At 41.7% G+C, this 16,831-nt stretch overlaps 1 protein-coding gene across 2 annotated transcripts in view; it reads right to left on the bottom strand.

The window, feature by feature from the left end:
* Positions 1-16,831, bottom strand: part of Cv-c (RhoGTPase activating protein) — a 565,606-nt gene that overhangs the window by 514,714 nt on the left and 34,061 nt on the right. For both annotated transcript variants that reach the window (XM_076322424.1, XM_076322425.1), the window contains exon 2: positions 6,089-6,328. In XM_076322424.1, coding sequence (XP_076178539.1) covers positions 6,089-6,286 — 198 coding nt within the window. In that variant the 5' untranslated portion in view covers positions 6,287-6,328. The remainder of the gene's footprint in view (positions 1-6,088; positions 6,329-16,831) is intronic.

Here is a 16,831-nt window from a genome sequence, read left to right as displayed (position 1 = left end):
TTTCTTCGCGATTTTCACCGAATTGTCGTTTTAAAGATTGTATTCGATGGCACTCCAGAAAACGATTTTTTAATTTATGTATATTTGTACCGAGAAAAAAATCGAACAATAGATAGAATCGAAATATTATGTAAATTATTAAAATTGTACCGAGACTGAATATTAAACAATTTATATTTAAAATACAAAAGCTTGACGTACTTTTGAAGAAGTATGCGAAGGAAAAGTATCTTAATTAACCTTCGAGTAAGTATACTTATTTTTTAGAATCAATTTGATATTTTTGTTAATTTGGAATATATTAGTTTACTTCAATCGTTATTCAAAATTGATCTCAAACGAGGAGTACGATTTCCTCGTACTCCATTCGTTATAATCCTTACCATCAAATCGGCTCATAGAGTATATAATTCTGATTACTGGTAAAATTTATTTAAAAAGAACACTATCGAAATATTGACCTCGGAAAATGTATTCTACTTTGACAGAAGGAATAAACATTACCCTCAAAAAGGCAAAAGGAAAAATCTGTACAGTAAATTGAATCCGGTAGCAAATAATACATAATATAAACCAACTAAAAAAATGATTATTCATTTACAATGTATTAGATTGTTCAGAAAGTGATTTCGTTTTCCAAAACGGAGAGTACATAATTGAATAAAATGTTCATACACTCTACAAAAATCGTGTTTCATTTTCACCAAAAAAAAAAAAAATGATTTTCCAAACAATATTAAAATTCCAGATTATGTAGCCCGCGAACGAGGTTGCGCACCGCTGTCTCAAAGGAACAATCGCGGTGGTCGACGTCAAATTTCATTCAAGACCATCGGTTACCCGGATTCAAAGGTCCATTAAGCATCCTCGAGTAAACATAGTTCGCGTCCCGTCCGTGTCTTCCGTACCTCGTAACAGTAACGCGAACGTTTTCTTAAGACGCGTTCATCGATTCAAAGCACCGACCGTCCCATTAATTCTACCCGTGCAAGCTAACCGCTTAATTAATTACCCGCGGAGCAATTAATTCGCTCATGACGCCCGGTCGGGGAACACTGGTACCCCAAAGGCTCGACTATCGCGCCGCTGCGAGAAAAAAAAGGTGCCGCGATGTCCTGTTACGATTCGTTTTGGAAACGAAACAACGTACGCGCGTTCAACGACAAGCTGACGAACAGATGACTTCAACCGAGTCCCCTTTTCGCTCTGTTTCTTGCTTTTTCCACCATCGACGACACACGAGCTTTTTGCTCTTTACCCCGATCGTGCGAACCACGGGGTATTCCGGCTGGCAGCCATGGCAAGGGACACTCGAGAGAACCCACGAGTCATTTTTATTTGCGACCGTCTCTGGCCTTTGACCTCCGTCCCTTCTTTTCCCCTTCCTACTTGAAATAACCGAGTTCGAAAGCATCGAGAGGCTGGCCCGGGACGAGCGGCACTTCATCGTTCCCGAGCGTCGAAAAACGCAGAACGCGATACGATTGAAGCCTGAACTCTATGGGGGACCACTTGACCGAGGATAACCTTGACCAAATCTCCCGATGTCGAGACCCGGCCGTGTGAAAGACGTGATATTTTTGACGGTTCGAACTGCGCAGCTCGTAGCCACGCAACGGAAGCAACGTCTTTGGATCCGGCTCGTCTCGTTCATATCGTCGAGCGTATTTCGGTGATTCGGAAACTGACTTTGCATCGACGAAGATATCGATTCGATTCTGAAACTTTTGGAGGAGATTTAGTGTGCTTCTAGGTAGGAATCCACAGTGTTGAGTAATTTTTACGGAGTTAGCACAGTGTAATTGTTACTGGAAGTGAAGAGGGATTGAAATTCAAAATTTTACACGAAGGAACAAATTTGAAGATTGATTCTGAAATTTTTGGAAGAGATTTATTGTTTCCAGGTAGGAATCCACAGTGTTGAGTAATTTTTACGGAGTTAGCACAGTGTAATTGTTACTGGAAGTGAAGAGGGATTGAGATTCAAAATTTTACACGAAGGAACAAATTCGAAGAATGATTCTGAAATTTTTTGGAAGAGATTTATTGTGCTTCCAGTTAGGAGTTCACAGTGTTGAGTAATTCTTACAGAGCTAGCGCAGTGTGATTGTTAGTGGAAGTGAAGAGGGATTGAAATTCAAAATTTTACACGAAGGAACAAATTTGAAGATCGATCCTTGAAATATTTTGGAAGAGATTTATTGTGTTTCCAGGTAGAAATTCACAGTGTTGAGTAATTCTTACAGAGCTAGCGCAGTGTGATTGTTACTGGAAGTGAAAAGGGATTGAAATTCAAAATTTTACACGAAGGAACAAATTTGAAGATCGATTCTGAAATTTTTTGGAAGAGATTTATTATACTTCTAGTTAGAAATCTATAGTGTTGAGTAATTCTTACAGAGTTACCCCGATGCAATTGTTGTTGGAAATTAAGGGGATTCAAGCCTCAAAAATTTCAACAGGACAGAAACTTTTTTAATGGGAATTTTATGGGCAAGTACATTGAAATATTCTGTATCTTCCTTGCATTAAGTTGTCGAAATTTAACTAAAGATTTGGTAAAGAGTAGATCTAAACGTAAAGGAAATTTTCTTAAAACTATGTTTTTAGAGACAGTGCACATAAGACAGAGAAAACGATTCCAACGATTTTTTATAAATGTAAATAAATACGGAATTGATAAGAATGAAAAAATTTCCAATTTTCCCAATATACCGAAGACATTATTTTCTATTTACTTTCTTTTTTTTTCAGATCTTTTGTGAGTCGTAACGAACAACATAGAGTGTACATTTCAAACAATTACAGTCATTAATTTTCTAGGAATGTACGATTAAACAAAGCTCGATTTTAAAAATTCCAAAGCTCATAAAACTGTATGAATGAAAACTTCTCTCGATCGAAGTACATACCGTTTAAATAAAAATACCGTACCAACAATTAACAAAGTACCAAATTCTGTTCCCCCAAAAGAGCCACATTCCAAAACGTGTATCTTTTCGATACAAAAAACTCTTTCTCCCCAAAAAAAAAATTGTATACTTCTCTAATTTAATCTTCACAATACTAATCACGAATATAATCCAAATGGACACTGTGTTTCTTAATCAACGCTAATAAAATATTTCTAATACCCTACTAAACTATCCACAATCAAACATTTACCATCACTATCGAAGACATCGAACAATCGAGTACTTCCTATCGGCTAAATACGTAGCTACCAGAACTCTGGGAATGACCAACGAAACGTTTCGCGTTCCCATCTAATAACACGTTACTTTAATAACACGTTAAATTCTATTATACATCGGGCGCAACAAGAAGCCTCGACGCGCGCAACAAAGCTCGCGTCTGTTTCTTCGACGAATACGTATGTACTTCCTGGGCAACGCGGTGGGATAAAAAGAAAAAAAAAGAAGAAAAAAAAAGAAAAAAGGACTCGTCCTGACCAGTGGAAAATTCTGAGTCACGTAATGCCGCAAAAGTAGTGGGAGGATGACGGACCGCTTCCGCGTCGACACGTTTTTAGAACCGCCATCCCGTCGTGCACCGACACGTCCGGCCTGTTCGCGGATTGGAATCCTCTGTTTGCGCCGCGCAAATATCGGCTCGATGCTCGCGCTGCCATCGACATGCACCAGTGCATCGGCAATGCAGTGGTCTACGCCACTTAGACACGAGCATCGACGCACCGACACGCTCCAGAAGAAATAATTGCGCCCGAGAATCCTGTGTACACCGGTACGTACAAGCTTTTGACTCGCCAATGAGAACCGGTCGCGCGTTTCCTTTTTTTACTTTTCTCTTATTTTTCTTTCTTTTTTTTTCTTTCTTTTTTTTATCTTCCATTCGGGCTCCAGGGCCCCGAGAACCATTTAATTCCATGGTCCGAGATTCTGGAACAGGTGTACTAATTTAGGCACCGACCGCGACGAGAGTAAGAGGGAACTCGCAGAGCTAATAAGTTTTGCTTCGGGGACGGTGGGTTGGGTCGCGATACGACATTTACAATTACAGAACGCCTTCGATGATCGGAATCCGTAATGAGACAAATTCTCCGAGCGAAATTTCTTCAGTGGAAGTCGGTGATTTTTGGCCAATGGGACCGTGGAGGCGCGCGGGGGATTGATGATCTTTTCGGTAGGGGAAACCTTCCTTTCTTTTTAACCCTAATGCGTTCCTCGAGTTCTCTCCGACCCATCGCGTCCTCCTGATGTATTGTTTTTTTCTTTTTTCTTTTCTTTTTTATTATCAAAGCCGTTATGGTAGATACGCTCGAATGCTTCTGTATTTCTTCGGTCTTTTTACCGTATCGTAAAGTCCGAAGCGTGGTTTTCATACGTCCGGGACGTTTCTTGGCCGAAGATTATGTGTATACGGGCGAACGGAACAACGTTTTATGATTGACAGGGTGTGCAATTTTTTCGAAAATTTCTTACGAAAGACTTCGCGTGTACAGTCCAACGAGACAAATACTTGAACGAGATTTTGTACGGAATACAAATTTTTCTGAAATCGTGGAACGTTATTTCGAATTGTTGGAAGGCTCTGAAAAGATTATCGCGTTACCAATGAAGAAACTTTTAATTTTTAGTTCTGTTGCATAATAATCTTTCGCCTTTTTTCAGATTATTGTTACACCGTCTAAATTTGTTCGAAGTATTGTGCAAGCATGAACATTATGGAGGATGTATCTAGATTTTGATCCTAAAAATTGTAGGAATTTTTAAAAGAAATTTCTAAATCTATCAAATTCAAATTTTGTGTATATATTGATTTATATGTTAACCAACCACCGAATTTTTTTTAAGTATCAATGATCGATTTAGTTGTTAAGTTATAAGATCTAGAGATATCTATCATTCTAATTATCGGACAAAATTCTAAAGAGCTGAAAATTAAAAACTTGTGGTTTTTCACAACGGTGAGAAAGGATTTTAAATACCAACAAATTTGTTGAAAGTTACGAGACATTACATAAGTAAGTTTGACAACTGTTGCTTACAGTGAAACTACTTAAAAGCTTAGCAGGTAGTTCTGGGCTCTACAGTGAGTTCGATTCAAACTCTTCTAAACAATCCTCTTAAACAATTCAAACAAAAATGAACTTCTTCCCAATTTTATATAAAAACTTCTCTGTACTCTCACATCGACCAACTGATCCCAATAACTCTAAACTTATACGCTTCAAAACCACTAAAGATTACAGTTCATTAAGCCCCCATCAGGACGAGATTATCGGATACTGATAACGAACAACACAGGACTCTCCGTTACCGGAACTTTTCTCGGAATTCTCCAAAAATATAACAGACATCCCGTGTATCTAAATTCTTCCCACCGAGACAGGATTATCGGACACTGATAAGAAACACTCGAATAGGACTCTCCGTTGTGTTTTCCCGTGGAATCCTCGAAGAACATAACCGACGACCCCTAAAGGAATCTCTAAATTCTCTCGAAAGCGTAAAAACAAACAAAAAAAAACAAAAATCACGAATTAGAAGGTATTAATTTCGCAAGATGGTCGAAAAATTCGAATGGAGCGCGGCGATGAGAGGCAAAACTCGCGAGGCGCAAAACCGGGCCGCGTTTTTCGGGTGTGATTCGTGGCGTTTAGGCCCTGTAACCGGGCCCTCTAAAACAGATGTACCCGCGGTAGGCAAAGACGGAATAAAAAAAAGATGGTGAAACAAGAAGGCGAGGAACGTGGCAACGTACGGGAGGTGGACCAGGCGGTCATGGACGAAACGTGTTTTGGAATCTTGCATGGCGATCGTGGCGTCACGTTCAATTTGTTGTGCATGCTCGGCCGCTGGGATCGTTCGAAAACGCTTTCGACGAAAGGGATCGATGAAGTCGATGATCGATTCTGTAAGTGAGCAGCGTTGCGGCACGTCGGTGACGAATTTCGTCGCGTAAACGAAATCGTGTTAACGCTTCGTTGGGGACGCGCCCTTTATTCACGATCACGATCCGATCGCAATCGAATCGGTTGTAACTCGATACCAAAAGTGAACATTTACCCCGAGGAAACGAATGGGTAGACGTTCTCGTGTGTGTAAAAAAAAGAAAAGAAACTTACATTGACTTTGGCAAGATACAGCTCGAGTTCCTTGTAAGGATCCATCTCCAATTTACTCCCGCTCAGGAGCTTGCCACTTTCATCACCACTTTCCACTATTTTCAACCGATTCACTGTTTTCGAGGCCGGCAAACTCGACGCGACACTTCCCTTCGAGCCATCGACCTGCAACCCGCCGCTGTCTTGCATGGTCTCCATGTTCTGCCGTCACCTTGACCTTACGCGCATTTTCTTGCGCACCTGTAACAGAAGTAACGCGAACGGTGTGATTCAGTGTGAGTCAGACCCCAAACGAAGAAACAAACGAACGAACGAAGAAAGTAACCGTGTGTACCGGATCGCGAAATCATCGAGGACACTCCCGTGACCTCTGACTTGAAATCGGTTATCGAGAATTACATCGTTCCGTTCTGTAACCAGGATTTCGCAACTACTTCTATTTCCGTTCCGTGACCACCGACACGATACCCCTCCATATTGTTTGCTGTAATCTCAGCACGACCGTATTGTTACCGAATCGGTCCAACTCTCTATGAAAATAATCTCGAGTTTCTTTGGACGAAGAAACGTTCCAGTTTCGAATAGATTACAATCGTTACGAAAGTTTATCGGGCTTGGTAGTAGCCAAGGACTCGCGAAGGTTCTCGATCGACGAATGATTTATCGTATTCGCCGAATCGTACGGAGGCTTCCACCTTCTTCGATACGTATTTGCTCTTCAAAGGGGACTATAATTAATATCGTTACCGCGGAGATACAAATTAGCGTTTGAAACGATGAAAGAGCCGAACAAAAGGAAACCTGTGGGGTACCTGCGGGGCAAAAGGATTATAATTAGCCCTAGTGTGACTCACTGGCCGCAGTGCGCGGCTCGTATAATCCCGCCTTGTCAAACACTTGAAAAGGGTAAAATGGCCACCTGCGCTGTTATGATTGCATTTGGCTAAATTTAGCAGAAACGCCCGCGTTAGTCACCGGTGCTAATTATATTTCACAGATTAGTTCGCCCACCGAAATGCGAGAAGGCTAATACGAAATTGCTGCCGCACTTTGTAGCCACTTGTCTCTCGTTATTCGATTGTTTCGTTGGATCGATTCGTACGTTCGTTCAGGGTGCGAAACAATTTTGGTATTGGACGAAAAGAAAATTATTCGCAACGTCTCGAGGTAAATTATTTCGATTCGAAGAGGATAAGAGGATCGAATGTTTGAGACCTGTTAACATAAAACCAGAGTGGTTTAGGGTAACGAAGAGTTTCATTCGACTCTGCTTAATGGTTCTAACTACGATTGTCTCCATGTATAATATATTGTCCCTTCGAGACTTTACACTACAAGGTACTGAACAACAATCTTTTCCATTTGAGATAAAAAAGAAACTCTCGTACCGTTTTTAAGTACCTTGTTTTTACTCGTCGTCGAAGAGGACCTGAATACAGTGGTGAGAAAGCTCTCAAACGAAATAAATGTTTCAATTATGTTAATTTTGTTACTTTCTACGTACTCGTGTACATTGTCCCTTCGAGACGTTCGACGTACGAATTATCGAACGACTCTTCTATCTGAAATATAAAAATGAATATTCGTACCACCGTAAGGTACGTTACTTTTATTAATCGTTAAATACGAAAATATCGTTGAAGCTCCGAAGATAAAGACATTCTTGCACGGGCTAACGAAGAGTTTAATTTCGACTCCCTTATCTCTCCAAGTTAGCGATAAAATATTATATTTCCCGATCGGGAAATTATTGCTCGCGAAATGGGAGTTTTTTAATTAAACGTCGGCGTTCGATGCACCAAGCTCAAACGTATCGGTCCATAAAGTAATATTAAGCGAAGAATTTCGCATCGTTTCGAAGTCACTTCCCCCTCGTGTCCTGTCCAACTTTACGGTTTTATCCATTTCCTCGGGGAACGTTCGAGAACGTTCGCTTCGCCAATGGGACAACGTTTTCTCAAGTTCTGCGAGCATTTTAAAGTTCAACGGGCCAACAGGTTTCTATCATAGAGGCCGGATCACGATCGGGCGATCTACCGCGAGATCGTGTATCGATTGTGCCGAGTCAAGTGGGATACTTATAGGACATGATACGACTGCCGTTTCATTCAGCGAGCTCGCCAACAATAAAGTCATGCATGAGAACACGAGCTGCTCGCGAGGCGCAGACATAATATTAGAAAATCGCCGGATGTCTGATCGCGGCAACCTGTCGGCATTCAATACCGTCAGGTGATTTCACAGGTGAACGATGATGCTCGCCACCGTGGCGATTTCCAGGTGTTTTCGCGAGAAACTTGCAACCGACCTACTCGAGCTCGTAACAGATTCTACCGTCGATACTACGGAGAATAATCGATCGATTGGCTGGATCGGAATTCGAACGCGGTTTCGTTCGACGGACACCTTCAACCATTAGATTCTCGCCCATGATCGATTTTATGAAACGATCTTCCAACATTCGAAGACTGAAATGTGGTGTATTCGAAGCTCGAAAATAGGCTGGAAAGGACACCACGGATGTTTCGTTAATTATTTTTATAGAAAATTGTAGATCGAAGTTTAGATAAAATCAAAGTCGAATATGTAGCTTTACTGGATGAATTTAAATTGGGATGTAACAGAACGATGATTGTTTGGTATATATATTAACATAGAGCATTTGAACGTTTTCTTGGGGATTTTATAAGTGAGTAGACAATATTGACGAATTTGGAAGATACTGTGTGATCGACCAAGAAAATTGATCGATAAAATACAGATATCTTCAAGAAAGGTATGATAAATATATAATGCAACAAGTATTATTTTCAATGTTATCGTAACTGTTGAGAGTTTCGTATAGCCAGCTACGAGGATTAATACCTCGATACTCCGAACGACTATCGCTTACCGCTCCGCGACCATTTATTTCCGATCTCAGAAGTGAATAATTTAGAATATTTTCAATTTGATTAATTCGAACCACAACTGCTCAGAAAAAGTGGTCCCCGTTACGAGGCGTGCGTAGGAAGGAAATCGAGTCACAAAGTTATTCCAATCGTAGAATGGGACCACCGTGACGAACGCAACGTTGCACTTTGCCACCGTACCGTGAAATTAATTAATCTAATTTTTAATTGGCGTACCACGGTGATCACCGGCAATAATAACGACAGCGCGGTTAGAAAGTAGTAATTTAGAAACGTAAAATATCGGTACGCGTTTGCGGAGTGAAAAGCAACGGTGTCTGTAAAATTGAGACATCGAACGTATGGAAAATACGCCCGGCTAATTACAAGTCGACGCAAAACGCGGGGCACCGCGACGCTGAAACGGCGTCGCGCGTTCGAATCGGTTTCGCAAATCCGTGATTAGACGCACGTCCGCGCTGTATATCTCCCTGTCGGCCCGTGACGCCTGTTAACTGTCTGTGACGGCAACATACGAGATCGATATTTAATTAATTTTTACGCAATAATCAAAACACACGTTTAAATGCTAGCTCTCCGGTTTTATAGACCAGTTTCTCGATCGACGTTGATTTATTAACGGGAATGCGATTAGCGTCTCAATTTCATAGGCGACGATCGTATATTTGTCGCGAGCGCGAAAAAAAAACAGGTGGAAAAACAAACGAGGAAAAAGGAAAACCGTACACGGAGACGAGAATTTTCCGTCGCGTTTCGGGGCGCCATCGTGGCGCCCCGCGATTAACCTCATCGCGACTGGTGCATTGTACAGTGCATGCATTCGAGAAAATGCATCGAGAAATGCATCGGGAGATTTTTCTTTTTTCAGTCGGAAATAATTTCTCGAGACTGTCCATGTCGCGTATCTGCGATCGATCGATCGTTCAAGAATCGTTGCAATCGGTAATATTTGTTACCAATTGTTAGAAATAACTTGAGGAATGAAATAGATTATAAAAGGGACAATGCATCCAAGAGTATTTGAAACGAGACTTTTACTCTGAATCGTGTTACTTTTCGCATAGAAAATCATACTCCATGAAAATTTAATCGTATTGTGCTCTTATATCGCCTATTAATTTCTTTTCGCGGTAAATCCAAGTCCAAATATTTCAAAAAGTCTAGGAAATTTAATATTTCGGTGATTTCTTGCGAATAAAAATAGAGAAAGAAATTCATCTGTACGTATCTACATACTTCTCTTGTCTCCTTTCTTAGAAAATACACCCACCGTGAAAGCTTCGTATATTTTAGCTTAAATGTACAATGGAAAATTTAAAAACAGCAATTTAATCGTATCACCTTTTCTCAGTCACGTCTACTCAATCACAATACGAATACTCGTACCCATACATTCTAATAATAATAACCGAGAAAATTCCACGCATACGTACACTAGCAATACAAACGAATCAATTCATAATCTCAAACGCCTAAGAATCTTTACCGAATCGATAAATACAACCGTAATCAACGAATGTTCCAATAACGTGAAATCCGTGTATCGTGATTCTCGAATTCAGTTACACCGAACGCCCAACCGTTCGAATTACACGAGTGCCTGTGTTACTTTTGCCCGATGAAAAAAAGAAAAAATGTCGAATCGCAGAGGTTAATCGATGATCCGCGCTTCCGCGACACACCACCCAGGTGTAAAGTTTTGCGGGAGCGAACCGATCGGGAGTAAATTACCGGCAATAATTCCCAACCGATAAGAACGACACACGTCCCGAGCGGAGCGGCCCGTTTAATTCAGTCGAACTAACTGGCCGTGTCCACCGCGGTCGGGAATGGCATTTGATCGGGGTGAGGTATCAATACCGCGAGGCATCGGTATCGAAGCTATTTACGAGGCATTCTGACGCCCCGCGCCGCCTCTCTATCGCGATCCACAAATTCCCACGTCCCACGCCACAGCGGTGACAGGCAGTTGTCCACTCGGAATTTCACCGTGCGTCGTTTCCCCGCGATTCGAGGGGTCGTTTCCAGCGAGAAATTGCCCGACGATTTCTTCTCCTTTGGACAATTAACGGTGCAACGAAACCGAAGCCCCTAACAGAATCTTAAACGGAATTGTATTGCACTTTGGTGGAGTTCGAACGACCCGAGAGACGTCCTAGCAGTCGAGGGTACCAAGAATTCTAGCGACTGTTATGTGTAGGTATTCGATGAATTTTATTAGAAAAATTTTTATTTTTCCATGGGACGGGGTAGTTTGGAAATGGATGGCGAAGTATTCTATTATATTAGTTTACTAAGGATCACTGGTGGGAGCGATGTTAAACTGTAGGAGTGTAAGTGACATAAGAGTAAAGTGTCTTTCAATTGCTGAGTAAGTAAATTTTTCTGTCGAATAAGACGAGTTGGAAATAGATGACGAAACTTTGGTATTGTGTTCTATGATATTTTTTCTAAGAATCTTACTCATGAGGCGAGTATTAAACTTCAGTAGTGCAAACGACTCAAGAGCAACTTCTTTATTCCATTAAATATAGAATACTCGTTTCACACGGATACGTTAGCAGTTTCTTGTAACTGCTGGAGTTGGGTTTAATACTCGATATTTGTTATCGATGGTTCGAATAGGAGAAGGAGACTAGTTATTTCGAGTGAAACCCCCCTGGGAGTGATGGATACTAGGGGGTAGATATATTTAGTTCGTGATCTTCGATCGATGGGGTTAAAGGTTAAGTAGTCTAGGTACTCGTGAGCACTGTGAGCGCGGAACCCTTCTTTCGTTCGTGTTTCAACGTCCCTAAGAGAACCTTATGACCAATAGAATTGTATTAAACTCCAGTGGTAGAACTGAGAGTAAATTTGCATTGTTTTCTCGCAATTGCTGAAAACTGGACTCCAGAGTCTTTCGTATACGTTCTCAACAATTCGAATACAACGAGAGGACTGGTTATTCTAAGTCAAACCCTCGTGATAGTGGTGAATACTAAGAGGGAGGTACCATAGTTCGCGATTTGTTGATCAATGGAGTTATAGACGCAAGCTTCGGTACTCTTGAGCGCTACAACGCGGAATTTACACTCAATATCTCGACGTTCGTTGTGAAGAGATCTCAAGAGTTTTTTACGACTTCGTAAATCGATGGGAGTTAATATCGGTAACGTATCCGTGTGAAACGAGTATTCTATATTTAATGGAAGAAAGAAATTGTGATACGTGAGATATTTAGAATTTAAACACTTGAATAAACACGTTTGTATATACTCTTTGGAGACGAATTATTTTGTTTAGAAGAAATAAAAGTCATACTGACACGTATTGACCGATATTAACGATGTGATTTAACCCTTAAATTGTATTATATATATTTTATGTATGTTAATAGGGGAACGGTATAAAAGTACTAAAATCATTGTATTATTTTAATATAAAAAGGTAAAACGTAACTAATGCTTGAAACTCTCTAATAGGTGTAATAAATACTCAAATACAAGAATTACTTAAAAACTATAATTCTGGAGAAAACCAAAAACAGGAGCCAACTGTAGTAAAAGAGAATCTTGCATTAGAAAATTAAGTAATAAATCTTATGCTCGGGATAAATTATTTCATCGACAGGACGAAAGATCTTTATATCGAGCTAAAAACAGCGAACGTTTAAACAACTACGAAGATCGCTTCAAGAACATAAGTTTCTTTACATCCGTATGTATTCCAAAAGAACTTTTAATTCCTGCACATATATCGAGTAGCTTAAACCGAATACAGGCTGACGTATATCAGAAAATGCTTTAACAATATAGCGGAAGAACAATCTAAAACTAGACTCCATTTACCTCGAAACGATCACCGTTAATAAACCTTCGAAACAAATAACCAATACCCGTGTAAATAACCACAGAGACCGAATTTCGTCTATTTATCCAATTTCGAAGAACTTGTATCGCGTGTACACGTATTGAGAAAGTAATCGAATTCTCAGATACGAAGAGGGTACATTGCAATAGGATGCGGAGTGTCGTTAGGAAAATTTGTCTCTCCTGTTCCCTGGATTTTGTCTCAAGGCAAAGTAAAAAAAAAAAAGAAAGAATACCCTCAACGAAATACTGCCAGCCGACCTCGGATGCAAAATATTACGGGCGAGATGTAAGTTTGCTCGCGATACCTCTATCGAGGCTATTTAAATAGGTGCTACGGCGTTCATTGCTGACCTATCGCCGGCCACAAATTCCCACGTCCTACGCCGACATTGTCACGCGGACGTCGACAGTAATTTCGTTCACGATTCGTGGGAGCGTGCAGCGAAGGCGAACGAACAACAACGGGCGTGAAAATTTCCTCGACGAGAGATATCTCGGGCGGCTCGTGTGCTCGTTAACTCGACGAAGGGGAACGCTTGTATTTTCGCCCGCGAAATCCCACCGTACGCCAAAAATGTCCGCGATTCACGCTCATTAATAAGTGGATTACGCGCCGCTGAACGAATAAACTTATCGTTTCGATGCAAATTGCACTCGTTCCGCTGCCCCGAATGCCGGGAAGTCGTTCGGTGTTCGAACACGTTCGATGCAACGTTTTCACGATTCTGACATCGACGACGACGAGAACGACGTGGACGCCTCGTGTAAACCCTGTTCTCTTCCCTTGGCGCGTCACGTTGTTTGTTTCCGTTTACGATGATCGGCGACCCGCTAAAAGGAATCCGCGGCGTTGCGAGCGTTAAATCAGGAACTCTATTGCGCGTTACCACGCAGAGAAATAATGCTATGCGCGACCAATGTCCAGCTCTCACTGTTTCGCTCTTCCTGACAATTATGCCCCCGACTGGTATTATTTATCGATAACGTCCGCGCCACCAGCGTGCATTAATTTCATTAAAAATTCACGCCACGCCACGGGCCCCCCGGTACCCCTCCCGTGCAATATTTACCGTAGCCGGGGACTCACATATGTAAATCAATAATATTAAGGCGAGGTATTTATAGCACGCGGAAACAGGATAATCGTATGGAAACGATCGGGCGACTTTTAAGCCTTCATTCTGCATAGAGAATCAATTCCACGGTACCCCTCACCGTTATTTATTCGCCGGACGCACACCCTTGTAACGTTCTAGCGGCGCGTTTCGCGATACATTGAAGTATGTTAATCACGCGGCGTAAAAGCGATCGTCGAATCTTAAGGGGAACATAAACACGACCGTACTTCCCCTCCCCCCTCCCCACCACCCTGTTTTCATCGTCCATATTCGTTCGTAACGTCGCACGGCGTCGTAACGCTTTTGAAGTGTCCATTATGTTAAGGAGAGTTCCTCTAACGGAATCGATAATAAATAATATCCACAAAGGATAGACGCGCGAATACGTGATATTTATTATTGGCGATACGATATGGTAAATTATTCAGGGATTTTATTTGTTTTTTTTCCTCTTCTTTGGATCGTGAAACGCGAAAGGAGCGCGCGATTCGGTGACTTCAACGATGGGACAGGCAAGCGTGAAATGATACGAATACTTGTTCCACGTTCGAATTCATCGTCGGTTCTGAAGTTTTCCCATAATTGTACCGTGTAACACCGTGCAGAATTCTTACGTAATGCGTCTTACCTAACTTTAACGACGGAAAAATGTTCTTAGGTACTAAAGTTCAAACCATCTTAAATTCAAGTGTACGTCGTACATTTGCAGTGCTACGGAACCGGTCGACCGTATGATGTATCGTTGTTCCATTTGAATTCATTTGCATAATTGTCTATGTTTCAGGTACTCATAACGACATTCGTTACAAACTTTAACCATATATTTTGTATAAATTATTTTCTGCGCCAAAGCCGCTGGAATTCATCGCGCGTGAAACTCGAATTTTGTCTCTTATTGAGTTTTATCGCGATCGAACGAATCGTATAATTTTGGGAATAATATAGCAACCGTTTATTTTTGCTTTATTAATCGGCGTAGTTTTAAGTTGAAGCCTACTTGTGCCTTACGAACGGTACTGACAGTTTCGACAGGTGCAGTCAGATACCAAAATTGCTCGTGGTATAAATTCATAATTGTGGGGATGTAAATAAAAATTTATAATATTTAACGATGTAAAAGTATATAATATATTGTTTTGGGAGAATTGGGTGTATTTTTAATTACTTTCTTTAAAGTAAACGCAAATTGCAACTGCTATTGACAGACAAGACAGACAATTGTTAATACCACAGATTTCGTCAAACAGGTTTCTAGCAATCAAAACGCAAAACAAGGTGTGTTTATCTCATTAAGCGGACAAAAACAAGAAATATCTTAAGAAAACGATCAGAATTAAGTTTAATCGCTCGTTGCATTTCAGACAACACAGCCAACCGACTATGTAACTTTAAGCATACTTCAAAACTTTATCAAACATGTCTCTACCGATCAAAATACAAGCAAAGATATATTTGTCTCGTCAAATGGGGAGAACAATATTCAGCTATATTCTCAGATTAGGCTGTCCAAACCTCTCATACCAAACTTTACAATCTCAACAATCCTTGATCCTGATCCCTGACAAACAAATTTCCTCGTTCGATTTCAACGTACAATCCTGCAACTATAACTTCCAACACACGCAACGTTTCAAACTTCGTCAAACACGTATCGATCGATAAAATTCCAAACCAAGGTTTCGTTATTCCAAAAAAACACAAATCTTCTCGAGAAACGTTCGAATTCGATCGTTCAAACCCTCCCAAACCCTCTCAAACTGTGTGACAACCGTCCCGTGCGCGTCGAGGTGAATTTCGTTCCTTTCCCCGTGCTCGAGCACCAGGTACACGGCCGAAGTATCACCGCCACCTCTCGTTTATCGGCGAGAGCTATGCAAAACGTTAATGACGAGGCGGTAAAAATGTCTGCCCACCGCGTCGAAACCGGATCATAATGCAACATAGAAAGGTCCCCGAAGGCTCTCGGAGCTTCATTCCGCAGCGGCGAATACGTCGCTGGACGTACGTGGAACTGCGGCGCGGTTTCTTATCGGTCGGATTTACGATTTCGATTAGCACGTACCCGGTGTGTCCGCCTTCCTGGTGGCGTGGAGGCACTAAAAACAATTATCGCCGATATATTCGCCGGCGCGGGCTGCGCGGAACGAGCGAAAACGACGAGGAAGACACCGTTCGTCTCGTTTCAGGCCGGTTTCAACCGTCCTCCGAGCCCGCCTTCCGTGCGACGCATTGTGTGCAGTTTATCTTTGCGGCGAACGGCCGGCTGAGGCCACCAGGAAAGACCGACGAGTTACGTAAGGTTAATTGTGGTCGTTCGGGTTGCCAGGGCGCTCTCCTCTCCTCTCCGCTGGCCAACCTGCGAGAGAGATGCGTGTCTCGCGTGCGTTCATCGATGCCGATCGTTATCACGGGACCTTGCTCGCGAGGACGTTGATATTTTACGCAACACCGTCGCGTGACGGCTACGAATCGTCCTTCCGTTAGCCTATCTTTTTCCATTACCGCGGAGGTCTCCGAGTCGCGACGACGAGCCCCGTTACGTCATAATGCCGGATCGAAATTTAAAAGAGACGAGCGTTAAATAATTCACGGTCCTTTAGCGACAACGATCGAGTTCGTTTCGTTGAATTTTCTTCGGGGGATACGAACCACTTTGACGAAATTCAGTTCGTCGAGTTTTTTCCCGACCGAATTGAACACTCGGGGCTCCCAAACGGAGTAAAGAAAAATAGAGGATCTCGAAAGACTAGGTGTGTCTAGGCAAGATGCCAAATTACCATGGGTCCGTGGAGGGTTAACGAACCAATTTATTCGAGGGACTATTATTAAGTTATCCAGGATACACGCGAAACTCGATCG

This window comes from Ptiloglossa arizonensis, chromosome 10 (genome assembly GCF_051014685.1).
Source record: "Ptiloglossa arizonensis isolate GNS036 chromosome 10, iyPtiAriz1_principal, whole genome shotgun sequence".
NCBI lineage: Eukaryota > Metazoa > Arthropoda > Insecta > Hymenoptera > Colletidae > Ptiloglossa > Ptiloglossa arizonensis.
The sequence above is the reverse complement of the archived record's forward strand: the minus strand, read 5'-3'. Positions and strand labels throughout refer to the sequence as shown.